Consider the following 17,002-nt stretch of genomic DNA (forward strand, 5'->3'; position numbering starts at 1 on the left):
GTATTCAACTGCATTGACATTTTTGGACCTTGACCTCTCCTTTGACCTTGACCACAGTTTTCTTATATTAGTGTTTAGCTCAGTTTTTAAGAGACCATTCAAAACATTTATCAAACTTAATATGCCGATACATATTTGTGAGAGCTAGACCTTATTTCTCTTTAATTTTCATTTAGCTTGGTATATAAAAACCGATCAAGATATTTTTATGCAAATTTATGCACTTAAACATAATTTGTTGAAAATTTATCATCCATATCCATTTTTTAGATTTCTGTTTCAATTATAAAGAAACTCCTCATGATATTCTCATCAAACTTCATATACTTAATGATACAAATGTTCATGTTGCATCTCCAATCTCGGTGGGGCATTCATGCCCTATGGACATTTTTCTAGTTTTCAATATATATTGATATATGTAAAGATTATTATTAGTGAACACATGTACATCAATGTTCAATTTTTTAAAATTTTATTTAAACTGAGCCATGAAATGAACATTCAAAAACAAAAACCTTCAAACAAGTTACACATTTTACATAACGAAACATAAGAAAAATTCTTGACAAAAAAATAATAGTAATACAATCTCAAACATCACTTTTTAACTTCACCAGCATGATTTTTTACCCGTCGTGTGCTATATCTTAAATACATGTAGTCTAATTTATTGAATCGAAAAATACTTTAATATTTTTCTGTTAATATAAAATATATGTAATTCTCTAAAACGTACAATATGGTAATATCCTCATTATATGGAAAGTCCACTGGCCAAAATATCTCGAACATGAGATAATTTGCTCTTCTAATTATTTCAACAAGATCCCATAGCATACAGGTTCAAAATAATTAAAAAGGTAACAAAGAAAATGTTTTACAGGTATCCATATAAGATGGACATGCCTTGTTTAAAACGCCCCCAAAACGTGTGATAACATTATCATAGGTCCGCCATTCCGTTTTGTAAATCAGGATTTGGCGAGTCTGAACATCTTAAAATTCATTTTCTTTAGGTACTTTTTGCAAAGCTTGGTTGACAAGATGTGGTTCAGGGTAAAATATTATATATATATGAATTTTTCACATAGATAACACTTAAAAAACTTAATCTTAAAGTGGAATATAGAATTTCAACTGCAGAGAGGAAATAAACAATAACAAAATTCTCTCAATTACACAGGTGAATAGTTCTTGAAGAATGTGGCACAACAAATACTCTGGAATATATGCCCTATATTTTCGCCAGCACTGCATTTTGTACTAAAATGTACAATCAACAATTCATGAATTTTACTTAAAGCCATATCATATCAAAAATGCCCTTCGTTTTTTCACAAAAATATGTAAAATTCTAATTTTTTTTCTTTTAAAAATGTCTCAAAAACTAGAACATTTGTTTTTAAAAGACAGGGACATCTCTATCGTTTCAATTAAAGTACAAATATTACAATTAAAACATGTAAATGAGGATGAACATGATTGCTTGTGATTCAAACGACAAGTTACATGATGAATAAAAATAACTGACACATTCGTACCGTGATTTTTCTTGCTAAACAAGTGATACATTACATTAAACAGATGGTTACCCTATCCAACTGAATGATTTCTACCACTTAAGAAATACTTAAGCTCAAATCCAATACCATAAAGAGAAACACTTAAGATTGCCAAGGCCACTGAATATTGAAGCTCGGTGCCCACAAGTCAAGGGATCAGCGTTTTATCCAGAACAGTGCGGTTCTTGCTTATTGACTGGTATATGATTAATTAACCAAAAAAAGGGGATACTACCGAGTCAAATCAATATACATGTACATCTATAGAGTAACACCGGAGATCTAGAGGAATCACTTTACTTTGACAGTCACTTTGGCTGTATAGTCACTTTTAAAAAAAATGAAAATGGTATCATACAATAACAACTAATCTTCATACCAATTTTTAATTTTTTTTACAATTAATCGCCCCAATTAATTTCTACCGAGTGAAAAAATTGAGCATCTTACTTTATTAGGTTTATTAATAAAAGAGGTGCACCATATTTTTATTTAATAAATAAACCCATAGAACGCGATTTTAGATTTTTTTTTCTTTGGGAGAGGACCGCGACCTTTAAACGATTATAGTACATAGTATATATACTAGCAAAATTATCAACTGTAAATAAGTAAAAAAAAAAAATTACCAATGTAAAATATTGGAGGCACTCCCGGGTACGAAGTCAAATGTTTCTATCGAAAGCCTTTCTGGCGACAAAATAAAAATGACTAATTTCCTTCTCCGTCATTTTAGATTGATATCAGTTTACATAAGCTCCACGAGGTGAAATGGTGAGAGTAAGCCAGTCCTCACAACATGAGGTCATTGTACAAGGTATATGTATTTAATATACAACTACAGTACTTAAAAATTGAGCATGTAGATATATTGGTGAGGTATCTCGTGTTTAAGGCATGAGGAATTCGTATTCATATATACCGGGATGCATCTATTTACAACATATGAGATACGCTTGTGGAAATGACACAGAAATATATTGAGTATACATCTTATAGATGAGCAAGGCAATTCACAGCGAACATAAAAGATCCATCATTATATTTTTGATGAAAGAATATGTTTCATATAGTCGTCTGGCGGCAAAACAATAATTTCGTCCTCTCCTGACGCTCCCGGTTCTTGGTGTTTAGAATCTATGTCAGTAACATTGTTATTAAATTGCTCCTCTTCACTTCCGGTAAACTTCTCCACACTTGACACATTGAGTGGAGCCTCCACAACGTCAGTGACGTTCGTACTGTTGCTGTCGGCGCTTCGCTGTTTTCTGTAAGAACGTTTTGACGGTTTCGACTTTTGACAGCTTGTGCAGTTAATAACCTCACTAAAGCTTCTGCTAAAGTAATATGAAAACTTATTATATATTATTGGTCTCGCTGCCAAGTCCACTAACGAAACACATTCCATTATTTTGTCCACTTTTTCAAGATTGAGATATTTTTCGAACTCGTCCTCGTACTCTAACACTTCCGATGGTGGTGTGTTTGTAAGCAGTTGCTCCAACCTTCGAGATTTGTAAAATGTTATCATACGAGTAATTTCATATGGTAGTTTAAACACTGCCCAAATCAAAATCAGTAGAGTAACCATTCTCGATAGTCGACGCTCCCTCCTCGAGTAACTCTCTGCGAAAAACTTTTTCGAAAAGTAGTAAGTTAAGAAATAAACCACAGCAATGACTAGAATAGGCAAACCGTAGGAAAACGTCAGTCGTAACCACTGGTTCCGTTCTGTTGTAGTTTCTAAGTCTGTGTCAACTTCAACACACACTCCCATACTCTTGGAAGACGTTTTTATCCCCGGGATATTCATCAGGGGAATTACTACCCAAATTATCAAGGATCCTATTACGGCATGCTTCACGTAAGAATGCACATGCATTCGGTCGTTCAGTAAAATGCAACGGATCACGCTCAGTCCAACTAAATGACAGGCCGCCACATACATGCTTACGTCACTCAGATAAGACACTGCTTTGCACCAATCTGCAGTTAAAATTTTGCTGCCATTTTTTGTCCAAATTATAACAAAATAGGGTGCTCCAAAAATTGCACGAACCATGTCTGCAACGGCCAATCCTCCTATAGCTACATACATGGGAATTTTGGGATACTTAAAGAAGATCAGAGTTCTGATAACGAGCAGATTTCCGAAAACACAGATGACACCTACGATGACAACGAGAACACATCGTATGATGACAACGATGTCTCTTTTGTCCGTGTCTGTCTCTATGTCTGAATCCATTCTGGAAGTGCGACCACTTTAACTCATCTCTGAAATATAAAGAGAACGGCTTTATATCTTACGTATTCTAAGCCAATCGATATCTCTGAGAACCAATTCCATTGGACGCTCCGTGACCATTGACAGACATTCATGTTTTTCCTCATGGAGATTTTCAAAAACATTAACTTTGGCCTTAGAAAATGGAATAAAAAGTTGTCATTAATTTCATTTAATGTTCTGATTCAATATAATAAGTATATTTTTTAAAAAATAAAATTAAAATATATATTCACGTAGGAGGAAATTAATTAAAAGCATCGACTATAATAAATGTATCATTTGTAAACGGAAAATCAATAATGGTACAGAAGTACCTGTTGAATTTCATTTATATAACAGTTATGAAAAGGACCAGCTGTAAGATTTTTTTTTTCTGTTAAAAAATAGATTTGTTTACGCTTATGTATTCTATTAATCGGCTTGGTGTAAAATGCGGAGGATGGAGTCTCCACAATGACTCCAAAATGGAGGGTCAGAGGGTGCAAGGGGTGGAGTCTCTTGTGTCAATTTTAATACATTTGCCCGTTTTATCTTTCAATCATTTTAGAAACTGAATACATTTGGGTTGCTTGTAGAGCTCTCCATCGGTGATCAAAAGTGCCTGACAGAATAAATTACTGAGTCTAGATACCGGTATGTCCTAAAAAATTTATTGCAGAAGATACAATTAAATGACAACTGAAAATGAAATTTAGCAAAAAACAAAAAAAAAAAAAACAAAACAAAACAAAAAAAAAAAAAACATCTTTTACCTGAGAACCTTTGACCATTCTGTTCTTTACCAGATTTCCCCCTTGTAATACATTATGCATCCCCACCCTACCCCACTGATCATAATCAAGACATTTTGAAATCTACACTACCCCATAACATGACTTTCTGTTATATCAACAACAAATGAGGGGACAAATTTTCTTCTGTACTCTAATATAATTTTTTTTATCTTTCCCTAGAAGTTTAGGTAATCTAGCCCTTAGCAATTTTAACATTTTGCCCTTCAGATATTTGATACCTATACTAATAAAATCTGTCAAGACCTCATGGGTTACTGCGAGATAGCAGTGTGAATCAGACAGTTTCCATTGCACTTAGCATCTGTTATACCTCATAACAAAATTTAAATCAAAAGCACAGGATACATGCCCCTCAGTTGTTTCTCATATCTATAGGTCAGTTTGATTCTCATTTTGTTGTTTCTTTATCATGTTGTTTGTTTCTCATTCTTTTTAGAGCAATAAAATAAAGTAAAATAAAAACAGTTAATGGCCAGAGTTCTCTAATAAAACAATCAATTCATTTACTGTATCTATTAAGTAATTATTTTTAATTTTTCTAAAATGTTTTTGTGTGCAATAGATAATTGGGATAATATTTCTGAGTAAATAATGACATCACGGCACATTTCCAACATCGGACAGTGTCTTCGACAGCAATCAGATATTTCAGATGGTAATAGTGTTTTGTAATGAGGCCGATATTCATTGACACCTTTATTTACATATCAGTCTTTTTACATACATCTGTATATAATATCACCAAAAGATAATAATTTTGTTGCTATTCTGTTGCAGTCAGTCTGTTATCTTTAGAAATTAACTAATCAGCAAAGCAGCGTTCCCCTCGTTGAAATCTGGTGTTCATTATTTTTTTTTTTACTGTTTCCTGTTTCTTCGTTTCTGATTTAGTATTTTATGGACTTTATAAACAAATGTCATCAGATACTGTCAAATGGTCATTACAAAATCAGGTTGGGAGATATAACTGAGTTTCATTCCCTCAACTTCGATGGATTTTTTTTAAAATGTTGGTAATGTACTCTAACATATTCTCATGGGGTGTCAGAAAATGAGATGACAGATCTAATAAGCACTATGCTCCACCTCCTTCATCATCTTACACAAGAGACTCCACCCTTTGCACTCTCTGTCCCTCCATTTTGGAGTTTTGTGGAGACTCCATCCTCCGCATTTTACACCAAGCCCTATTAATCAACCTATTTCTGCTTCGGAATTTTCATTCAAGGCCTCTATACTGGGATGAAGAATGTTTGTGACATTGAGAAAAATACATCGCATAGATTGCAAATATTGAGTTTATCTTTTATTAACATAAGGTACAATTTAAAGACCCCGGGGAAAAGTGTTTAAAGACAACGAGATAAGAATGAATAAAAATCGTTGTTCGTTATCTAAAGTGGTAAACGACATGCAAATGAAGAGTTCAAGTAATTTAACCCGACCTAATAAAATTTGAAAAATTAAGGAATTGATTAAAAATTGACTGAAACATATCAGATTCCAGGTTATTGAAGTTTTAAATGCAGTTCACTCTAAATGCGTAAAAATAAACCAGGGAACTGGAATATTTCTTTGTGTGGAGGATCCATAAATGCGTAAATTGCGTTTTTTAAGAGGGCTGGGTGGTTAAGGCCATTTTCAGACTATACAGATCTCCTTTAGAAGAAGAGCTCCATATACATGTAAATACATGTATATATAAAAGTGATCAGATTTTAAAACTAAAACGATATGAATTTTTTTCTTTGCCAAATGACAGTTGACAGCTTAAGATATCATATCTAAAAAAATAAGTAAACTGTTTAACCCCCAGCCCCCTTAAAACAACGGTATTAGAGCAGAACATTTTGACTGCATTGCATTACAATAAACTGTTTACATTGCAATACTATTAACTTTACATCCTTATTCCCGACAAATTTATCATTATACTATACTCATTAATGTTCATTCGATATTTATCGCTGACTTACCATGCAATACCTTACATTTGAATTTATCATTGCTTTACTTTTCAATGTGTGTTTGTGGTTTGTATGTGTTTCGACAATACATTACTATTCATTACTCTTGGAAGAAATCTTCTGCATTCTGCCCAGATTTTTTCTACTCATGACCAGTTTAATCTATATGTAGGTCAACCAAGGCTAACTGTGACGAGACAATATCAAACAAGATCTGGACATTATTATGGAAACTAGCAAAAGAATGTGGCACAGAGAGAATCCAAAAGGGACGTGCACGAAATGTCGATCGTGAGAACATCATATAGCAGGCTAACGAAGAGTCCGACTCTGATTGAGATTGAATATTATCGTGTTTTTCCGAGAGATTGAGCAGGCGCAGGAATCCTGGGGATGCGTCAAATTTACGTTATCTTTGTTCTGACGCAGAGAGAAAAATAATGTTTGCGAGTTCAGCAACACACGGAGAGATCATACTATAAGTAATCTCTAACTGCTATTGCTAATTTTCTTCCTTGACAAATTTAGCATATTTATCCTTGCGGAGACAACTTATAGTTGTAGTTAAATTAGCATACAAAAAACAATTCAGACTGTAGGTGTAATTAGTCTTCGTCACTCAGTTTCCCGAATTTTAAATTAAAAAATAGAACCCGTGACTTTTTTTCTGAATAGAGCACGAAAAATGCTCTATTTAACATGTTTTTGCACAATTATGCATAGTTATATACATACACATATATAGATAAAATCAAAAGTGCATCTGGAAAGACGTGTTATTCACAAATGTGAGTACGTTTTATGGTATCCCGCATGGTGGTGCAGTTAAAGATACAACGCTCTCTACCAATATCGTCATATATATATTTAAACTTCATTGTGTTTTTTTTTGTTATTTAAAAAAAACGCAGGGTTTCTTGTCTCCAGAAATCTCTGCATAATAGCAAAAGAATTAAAATGAAAATAGGTCAAAAATCAGTGGGGGCATCATCTTTCGATTTTGCGCATTTCATTATGAAACAGTGGCACCGACAGCGTGTTACTTGACATTATCTGGGGCAAGTGTTCATTCCTCCATAGAAGTGTGACCGATCAAATTGTACGATATAGTTAAATCCTAGCGTTCAAGTCCTTGTGGCACGAAGGATGCAATTATTGAAGATTATAATCCATTGCTTGATGTTTACCATAAGAAACTTCGAAAAAGAAAGAAAATTTATTATATATCACCTTTCTAATGATTATTAGACTCCCCCCTCCCCCATATATATATATATATAGAGAGAGAGAGACAGAGAAATTGTATGTGTGAGGGTGTGTATGTGTTTGTAATGTACCCTCCTCCATATTACATGTACGTCTTCTATCAGACCGAGACAACTTCGTCATAACACATATAAAAACACGACATCTACTCGTGCACATACATTCAAATAATTACTGCTTATCTAAATAACATGAACAATGTCAGAGAGAATATGATTAATAAAAATAACAGTGGTTCTAACATTGTATCAAAAACTTGTGTTTAAAATCTTCTTAACTGAAAACAGGAAAACCTTTTTTGTTTTGAAAATAACTGAAATATTCACACTTACATTATTCAAGTTCTATATTTAAGATATATAATATATAGTCCTTTGCCACACATACCCTACAGTTTTATGGAGGCATAAAAAACTGTATATTAAACTGTAATACAATTTTATATACAATTATACATCGGTGAAAAGCATTATATACATGTATTTTTTATATTTATATAAAGAATTTTTAAATGACATACACAACTAAATATTATCATGAACAATAATGGTCCATTAAAAAAGCAATGACTGAAAAGTTATATATTGTGCAAAGATAGTATGCAGATCGAATATAGAGACTCGTGCACATACATTCAAATAATTACTGCTTATCTAAATAACACTAACAATGTCAGAGAGAATATGAATAACAGTTATCATAGATATATGATATATAGTCCTTTGTCAGCTTTATGGAGGCATAAAAAACTGTATATTACACTGTAGTATTTATTACAAGGTACGCATTATATACATGTATTATATTTATATAAAGAATATTACATTAAAAAATACAACTTTAATACCATAGTATCCTTGACCCGTCTAGGAGCTTACATATAAATATATTACATACAATAATACCATCCAAATATATAACTCTGATACCGTGGTATCGTTCATTATCTTATAATAATACACTTACATTTACTAAGATTTCAGCACTTGATCCCTATAACTTATAACATGTCCACTAAAACCGTATCGATTATAAAATCTCAAGACAAACATATGTTAACGTGGTCCTATCTATTTCTAGTGGATAAATTTAAATACATGTCATGGCCATTTCATTTCACAAAAGCAGAATAAACCTGACCGAACTAAACTGAATTTAAATCTCTTCTTACCTTCGCAAAATGTACGTTTTTAAAGATAAACAATGCTTTGTTTTGAGTCAACAAAGATACAGGCACACGAACTCGCGGGTAGACAAACACGTCCGTCACTTCCAAAAGTTCACCGTTTGTCCACCCTAATCAAAGTGGAAATATATTCTTTAGGATTTTTTCTTTCGAAGATAATTTGCCAACATCATGCGGCGGCTGCTAGATTTAACTGCTAGCTGACCCAGATATGAAGACAATATACATTTCCAAGGTCATTAAACAGCTCTATATATAACCACATTGGGTTAAAAGTCAGATTCTGCCAGGGCCCCAGCTGAGGTACGGCCCTCGACATGTATCTGCCATTGTCAAGCTCCAATCCCCTCACACACTGCCTTGCAGTCAACAATGGAAGTCTAATTATCATTTAATTACCTGTAGCTTTCGTTGTCATGACCTATTTTCATCGATTATATCTATTAATGACTTTCCTTGTTTGCGATTTACTGTAGTTAAGATTAAAATATTATTATACATATTCGTATGCTGAATTTAAAGGTCAAACATTTTCCAGATGCGAACATCTCGGAGTTATCGTTTTTGTAATATTATTATTTACCAAAATGTTTTAATACAAATTCCTATTTGCGCGCAAGAGTTTCCTCAGTATTATCCATCTTTAATATAAACAGTTCTTGTCAAAATGGCGACAACGTCCTGCAATCATCTCTTTTGACATTATTTTTGTAATTTTTAACACAGACCTATTTCATTACGAGCTGTCAAGAACATAAACATTCTTGACATTTAGACATAAATGTTTTACCGCTCTGTGCCTTGTCAAAATATGACATCATATCACTCTAATAGTTAACGGTAAAAACGGAATCCAGTCGGTAACTGTCGTAAACCAGTTTTACGTTTGTGATGGAGTATACGTCAGAAAGACTAGTTTAGTAGCCTGTCAATATCAATTTCTTTCTCTGGTTTCCAATAGAATTAACTATACGTAGTACATACCAAAACGCAATTATTTCATCCTATACTTTTTTGTCCGTGGATGTTCTCGGAAACTATCGATTGAGATGAATATATATTTTTTTAATAGAAAACGTGAGGCAAATGTTCGAATCGAATGTGATATGCTCAGTATATTGGTCGCACGTGCGTGAATGTGTGAATAATTATCGGAGCATGCGCATGCACTTATATACTTGTTTCTGAATCTAAAAAGGTACATGTAAATGAATGATGAGGCCACTCAAAGAGAAGAGCAAGCAAACATTTAACCTTTAGAAAGATTGGCTATATTTTCATATGACGGGCTTTTTTTCAACGAAACAAGACAATATTTGGAAAGAAGGAATACATCATGTCATATTTTGGCATCATCAGTTAAAGAATGCAAGGTGTACATACAACGGTTTGACATCCTTTTTTTTGCGGGTGGCAGTAAATACAACACTCACAATAAAACAATTATCCTATCCTACTCACAACATCAGGCGTTCTAATCAGTCATAACGTAACGTTGACATGTAAGGATGCCGTCATTATGTACGTTTTGTATTTACTGCCATCCGGTAAATTCAAAATTTGCAATATCACAAACTGCAAACGAAGAGCTTTGACCTATACATCTGTTTTGAAAGATGTCCACTTTACCAGTTGACACCATTTTCGTTGACATTTTGTAAACATAAATTATTAAACAAATTTCATACCGCATATTGACCGATGCTCGACAGGTCTTTCACATGGTAACCAGTATTTCAACTGACCTTTCACAGAGTTCAGCTAATGTAGCTTTTTATTCGTCATCAGTCCCTAAACCCTGCTGTATATGCGTCAAGACCAAATGTTACTCGACCATGTGTGTTGCTGATCCTCTGCATATGTTTACGATTCGAGGGACCTCTGACTGAATTCTGAGGTGAAGGTCACTGTCCTGAACATATAGATTATTCTATGTTCACCAACCCTTCTTAGATGTACTCTTTCAAGGTGCAAGTGTTCTAAACATCAACTTGCACAAAACTTCTGTCGTAAGTCCTCGATAAATTCGGCACATTTGTTCAGCTCCATTTCCTGCACTAAGATCTGCAGACCCCGATAGTTATTTATGACTTTTGCGAACTGAATTTAAAGTAACTGTAAGAGGAGACTTTGGCAAACACTTGTGTCATAATCCTACTACTTTGCACAAATTTACATCCATTAAGATCATTGTATGTTTGCATTTACGAAGATTATATGGATCTATTCAAGATTAATTTTTCCGAATGAATAATCAATTGGTTTCAAAATTTAACTTGCAAAAGCAGATCAATATTTAAAGAAACAGATTGTGTGAATTTTTTTTATCTAAATAACAATTTGAGTATCAGAAACTGGATGTGTTGATTAAATGCTTACAGGGGCGGATCCAGAAATTTTGAAAAGGGGGGGGCGATCAGTTTGAGGTCAGGGTAGGGGCCCACATTCACACCAAAAAAATTTGATTTCATGGCTTATTTCATGTTAATTTGATACATTGCCGATGAAAGATATACATTTAATTTGTTCAGTAACTTTGTTAATTTTTTAAGTAACTTATTCATTCTCCAGTATGAAACATCAAAACGGCAAACTTTAATTTGAAGAGATGAATTAGAGAAAACGATAATATACTATAATATCTATTCTACCTATTTTATTATCCAACTTCATCTAAACCTTATTATAACTTTATTTAAATCGTATAACAAGCATTATATGTACAAGGTAATATTGATATGATGAAGATACATCCAGTTTATTTTTACGTAACCACAATTAGAGATACGGAAATATTTGGACCAAAAGCTGTCAAATGTCACTTAAAGTTCCAATAACAAAATAAACAACGTGTTGGTCTGCAGACTGACCATGAACCCTGGCCTAATCCATAATCTGACTAATAAACATGCACAGGACCATACAGGACCAAACAACGCTAATCAGGTTACGACTTCTATACAGATGTTACATCGATTGATGCCTTATCCGGAAAAATATGGACAGACGGTTTTTATACGTTGACATGATATTTTTAAAAATAGCATTCATAGTTTTTTGCTTAAGTGTGTGTCTCTGACACTTGCATATATTCTGACCGAGATAAAGTGTACTTTTCCTGCATAAATATATCTGAAGGTTGGCGTGTTCTAAATATTTTTATGAATATAGATACTATATAGACCAAACTGTACAACACACATGTTGATAGCCCACTCCGACCAATGCTACTGAACTGAGCGGCTAGTGTTGTGTGCGTCGCCTGAGCGATGACCCATTTTACGGACACATGTGGCCAAAATTAATATTGCGAAGGTCAATAATACATTATATTTGTCGGCTAGTTTACCACATAAACTGAAGGGTTTAAAAAAGTTGAAGTAAGATAAATTGCGAAATGCAATCAGCTGATTTAAATCTTCATATTTACATTGGTATTGTTTGCTATGCATACAAATTACCAGCACGTTTGTGTTTTCTGACATGAATATGACGTATTTCATTCTGACATTTGGAAAACAATAAATCAAATGACATAAAATAACTAACCTGCTACGAAGAAAACAGTCTTTTGTCCCACTTCTCCTCGACAAGCCGTGAACATGGTGAAGGAAACCGTCCAGCAAAGCCGGATCGTGTTTATTCTATTTTTATCCACATAATCAGGTCAACCCAGATCCGCGCAATCGCATATTCGTGCTCCAGTACATCTTGCATAGCTTGAGGAGATATTTTTTCAAGCACGTGAAATGCGGTCGGGAAAACCTCCATATCCCAATTAAAGTATCTATTTGCATTGCATGCATTTTGTGCCGAATAGCTTCCGAGAGAAAATTATATTTATTGATTTACATTTATAAATGAGTGAATTGATCGTCATCGGAAAATATTGTATCATACAAAGCCATTGTTATGATTTTAAACGAGAAGTTTTAAAGCTTCAGTTCACTTTGCAAGAATTAAAAGGTACACTTGGTTCCACCGTCTCTGACAGAATTTTTCACTAAATATACAGTGTACATGCATTTGACAATGAATACTTCTTTTAGTGTTTTAAATTACTGAAAAAAGGAATATTTTTTTGCGATATAGTGTGCTTTTTGCAAATTTCGGACAACAAAAATGATCAAATCGAGTAATTTCGTTGTATTCGGTACCATTTGGAGTGTTCCCCAAAATGATTCTACGGACTCCCTACTATTGAAACCGAAAAGGACTCATATGGAAACGCCACCGTATACCGGCGGAGAGCTGCAAAGAGCTTAAGTCAAAAATTGGTCTGATTTTAAAATAGGACAATATTGCCTCTGGATATATCTATATACTATATATTTTTTCAAACAAACTTTCTTTTTTCAAAATCTCTTGCATATTTTCTGTAAGAGGTCTTCAAAATAACATATGTATATTGATGAAGTTCGTACGTTTTACGGAACGTCGTAATAACGTTGTGAATTTTAACACTTCTGAGTTCTCATAAATAAAGTTGTAAATATTTATTAATTGATGAGTATTTCACAAAAAAATGTATATTACAATATATTACAGATATTACTTCGATATTTTGTTAATAAAAGATATCTTTGAAATTATAACGCCAGGTATAAACAAGCTTGGGTACATGTACAATGTACAAGTGAAAATTACAGCGTGTCCTTTCAGCGTGTGCTTATCGCGGTACACGTAAATAATTAGATACATTGTGACGTTTTATTATTGGCATTGCTGGTGTTTTACTTGATAGCATTGTCAATACGTTAGATTTAAACTTTAGGAAGATTTATTGCATGTTGTTTAACGTCCCTATTGAGAATTTTTCACTCAAATGGAAATGCCACCATATACTAGTGGAGAGCTACAGATGTTGTCCTATGCTCGGCACTCAGGGTCATTGAGCAGTAAGGGATATTTTTTGTCGCAGAACTTACCACGACCTCTCAGTTTATACGGTCTCATCCGAAGGACCCGTTTCCATGTCAAATAATGGAATTCGAACCCGCCACTAAGGATCAAATTCTTTCTCCGCGACTCTAGAGCAGACGCTTTTACCACTTCGCCCGCGTGGCGACTTCATGAACAGTCTTTTCAATTTTCAACGTGTTTTGCTTTGTTTTTTTTATTTTTTTTATTTTTAGGGATGTGAATGTATTTTGGTGAGTTACAAATCAAAGTTTGAATTTTGATCCGCCTTAATAATTTTGGAAAAACCTTTTTCATTATTAAAGGGAACCAGATTACACTTATCGGTACGGTACTAGTATTGCTAATGTCATACTCTCCGAATGCTTGTCAATTTAAACAAGCAACTTCAAAGAATTCTGGTACCTTTTTCGGAGTCTTAAGGTAGTCAGGCTGCGATATTATAACTGACTTTTCTATATGTGTCAAGTCACGACTAAAAAAAATAGTAATATTGGAGAGACCTTTTAACAGGTAATGCAAAAGTCCTATATGCCATATACTCGTTCTTTCCTTCGAAGTCAAACTTCAAGGAAAGGGTCATGAGGTCAAAAAAGTCATATTGTATCTTTAAAGGTCTTATCAAAGGTAACACACGTGTCAAATACGAACACCCTACCTTTTTCATCATTTCTTATACAAAAAATCAAGTGAAACTTCACGGTCACGTGGTAAAAATGCCTATTTTGGAAATCTTCTTGACATGTATTTATCAAATATGAAAGCCTTTTCTTTTCTCATTCAATAGTTATAACCAAAGTAAAGTGTTGTTTTTAAAAGAATGATATTTTATGTACCTTATGTTTCGTTAAAGTGAAAAAGAAGAAAATTAGCTCCGGCTGTTACAGGAAAACGCTTATGGAGCCCCAGTTTGAATCCAACTTGGACTAAATTTTCTGCATGTGTCGGCCCACTTTGTCTTCCATTATGCCATAAAAAAAATCAACAGAAAGAGATTAATAAACCGGACTCGATGAAAAATCACATGCATGTTCGCAAGAAGAACTGTAGGTAATTCATCTTAGGATTTAATGAAAACAAATTTTCCAGGCCTCTGGAAAAGTAAGTCGTCTCAGGCATGCAAAGGAACAGAGATTTCATTAATAAAGGAATGACAATGATAATTGATACAGGACTAAACTATGATCATAGTTAGTAACATTAATCACTGCATATAGTCAGACTGAGAGACCAGAACAATCTACAATGTATGTATTAGTAAGGTGTCTGTTCTCTATCTCTTTGTCTGAAAATTTTCAAATCTCTCAAGGTCCCACATCATCCGCTTGAATTTTCATAAAACTTTAAAAAGTAAAATATATCAAGATGTCTAGTTCCATTCATTATTATTAATTAATTCCGATAATTACGTATTATCACCAAGCTGTATACAGGAGTTATGTCTCTCAGATACACTAGAGCAAGCTTTATGTATAAACACATTTCTAAAATGAGACAAGCTTTACACAAAAATGTTGATGAAACAAGGATTTCAACAATCTCGTTTGAAATCATTATTTCGATGAATATTTCGCAAGTTTGTCGGTCGATACAATGACCTTGTCAGCATATACATATAAAACATAACATTATATGAAATGCAGACTGTTGTTTTTCGTTCTATACTTGTATGATCATTTTTTACACACTGAAATCTCTAAAGTAGAGAATTCCATTTCACGACAAACACACTTGATTAGGACGGATTTTTTAATCCTGGCACCTGATCCCGCCACCGATATGTGTTTGCTCTTTTCCCAATTTATATTCTTTAAATTGACTTCAAGATTGAAAACTGTTTGCTATTACCATATTTCATAAAGTATAATTCGTGTTATGAACATAGACTTTAAGATGTTACAGTATTACACATATCCATAATGTTGGCAAAAGGAACTGCCATGCATATTAAACAAGAACAATCGGTAAAATTCCTCCAAACTCATAATCCCACAAGAGTTAATCATATGTCATTCAGAAGTTATCACCGAAGTTGAAGTAAGGTCAAGGGGTCAGAAATCATAGCATGCTCGGAAATACCTTGTCACAGGTAATACACATATCAAATACTGGTATGAAAAACCTTTCTCTTCTCAATCAAAAGCTTAAGGAACCAGAAGTCTCTACATCTGTAGGAGTAGCTTTTAATAAAATTTTACAGATAGCAATTTTAGTTACCATGGTTAGATCATTCATAAAATTAAATTTAAAAAACAATAAAGACAATAATGTATCGTAGTGTAGTCTACCTGCATGCCACATTATATTATAAATAGACTAAGTCTGTACTTGGAATAGCATTTTAAAAGTATTTTACTTTCTATTTTTTAGTTACCACGGCAACACTGTCCATCAAAATCAAAAACCGTTAAAGAGAATTATGTATCTTAGTGTAGTCTACTTGTGTGCCAAGTTATATTGAAATCAGACGAAAATTGTTGGAGGAGTAGCATTTTGAAAGCATTTCACAGAAATTTCTATTTTTAGTAACCATGGCAACACCCTTCATCTAAATCAAAAACCAATGCACAGAATTATGTGTCTTAGTGTAGTCTACTTGTGTGCCAAGTTATATAGAAATCAGACCAAAATTGTTGGAGGAGTAGCATTTTGAAAGCATTTCACAGAAATTTCTATTTTAAGTAGCCACGGCAACACCTTCATCGAAATCAAAAACCAATTCTCAGAATTATGTATCTTAGTATAGTCTACTTGTGTGAAAAGTTATATTGAAATCAGACCAAATCTGTAGGAGGAGTAGCATTTTGAAAGCATTTCACAGAAATTTCTATTTTTAGTAACCACGACAACACCGTTCATCGAAATCAAAAACCAATTCTCAGAAGTATGTATCTTAGTGTAGTCTACTTGTGTGCCAAGTTATATTGAAATCAGATTAAAACTGTAGGAGGAGTAGCATATTGAATGTTTTTCACAGAGATTTCTATTTTTAGTAACCACGGCAACACCGTTCA

The 17,002-nt window shown here is 33.5% G+C and overlaps 1 protein-coding gene across 3 annotated transcripts; it reads right to left on the bottom strand.

Moving 5' to 3' along the window:
• Positions 1-458: 458 nt before the first annotated feature.
• On the bottom strand, positions 459-12,763 carry LOC134245062 (neuropeptide Y receptor type 2-like). 3 transcript variants are annotated; one of them, XM_062727325.1, is made up of 3 exons: positions 12,618-12,749; positions 9,054-9,178; positions 459-3,842 (listed from the first exon to the last, which is right to left on the bottom strand). In XM_062727325.1, the coding sequence occupies exon 3, from the start codon at positions 3,811-3,813 to the stop codon at positions 2,605-2,607; it is 1,209 nt and encodes a 402-aa protein (XP_062583309.1). In that variant the 5' UTR covers positions 3,814-3,842; positions 9,054-9,178; positions 12,618-12,749; the 3' UTR covers positions 459-2,604. The 3 variants fall into 3 exon arrangements, with proteins under 3 accessions (XP_062583309.1, XP_062583308.1, XP_062583310.1); XM_062727324.1 differs by lacking the exon at positions 9,054-9,178 and having other exon boundaries at positions 12,618-12,763; XM_062727326.1 differs by lacking the exons at positions 9,054-9,178; positions 12,618-12,749 and adding an exon at positions 8,849-8,969.
• Between the last annotated feature and the right edge of the window lie 4,239 nt (positions 12,764-17,002).

Source organism: Saccostrea cucullata, unplaced genomic scaffold (assembly GCF_032062105.1).
Source record: "Saccostrea cucullata isolate Sc308-1 unplaced genomic scaffold, CSIRO_AGI_Scuc_v1 ctg494, whole genome shotgun sequence".
Lineage (NCBI taxonomy): Eukaryota > Metazoa > Mollusca > Bivalvia > Ostreida > Ostreidae > Saccostrea > Saccostrea cuccullata.

What these genes read in the sequence shown, in the direction of transcription:
- LOC134245062 (XM_062727324.1), bottom strand. Translation starts at nt 3,813, where the DNA reads ATGGATTCAGACATAGAGACAGACACGGACAAAAGAGACATCGTTGTC.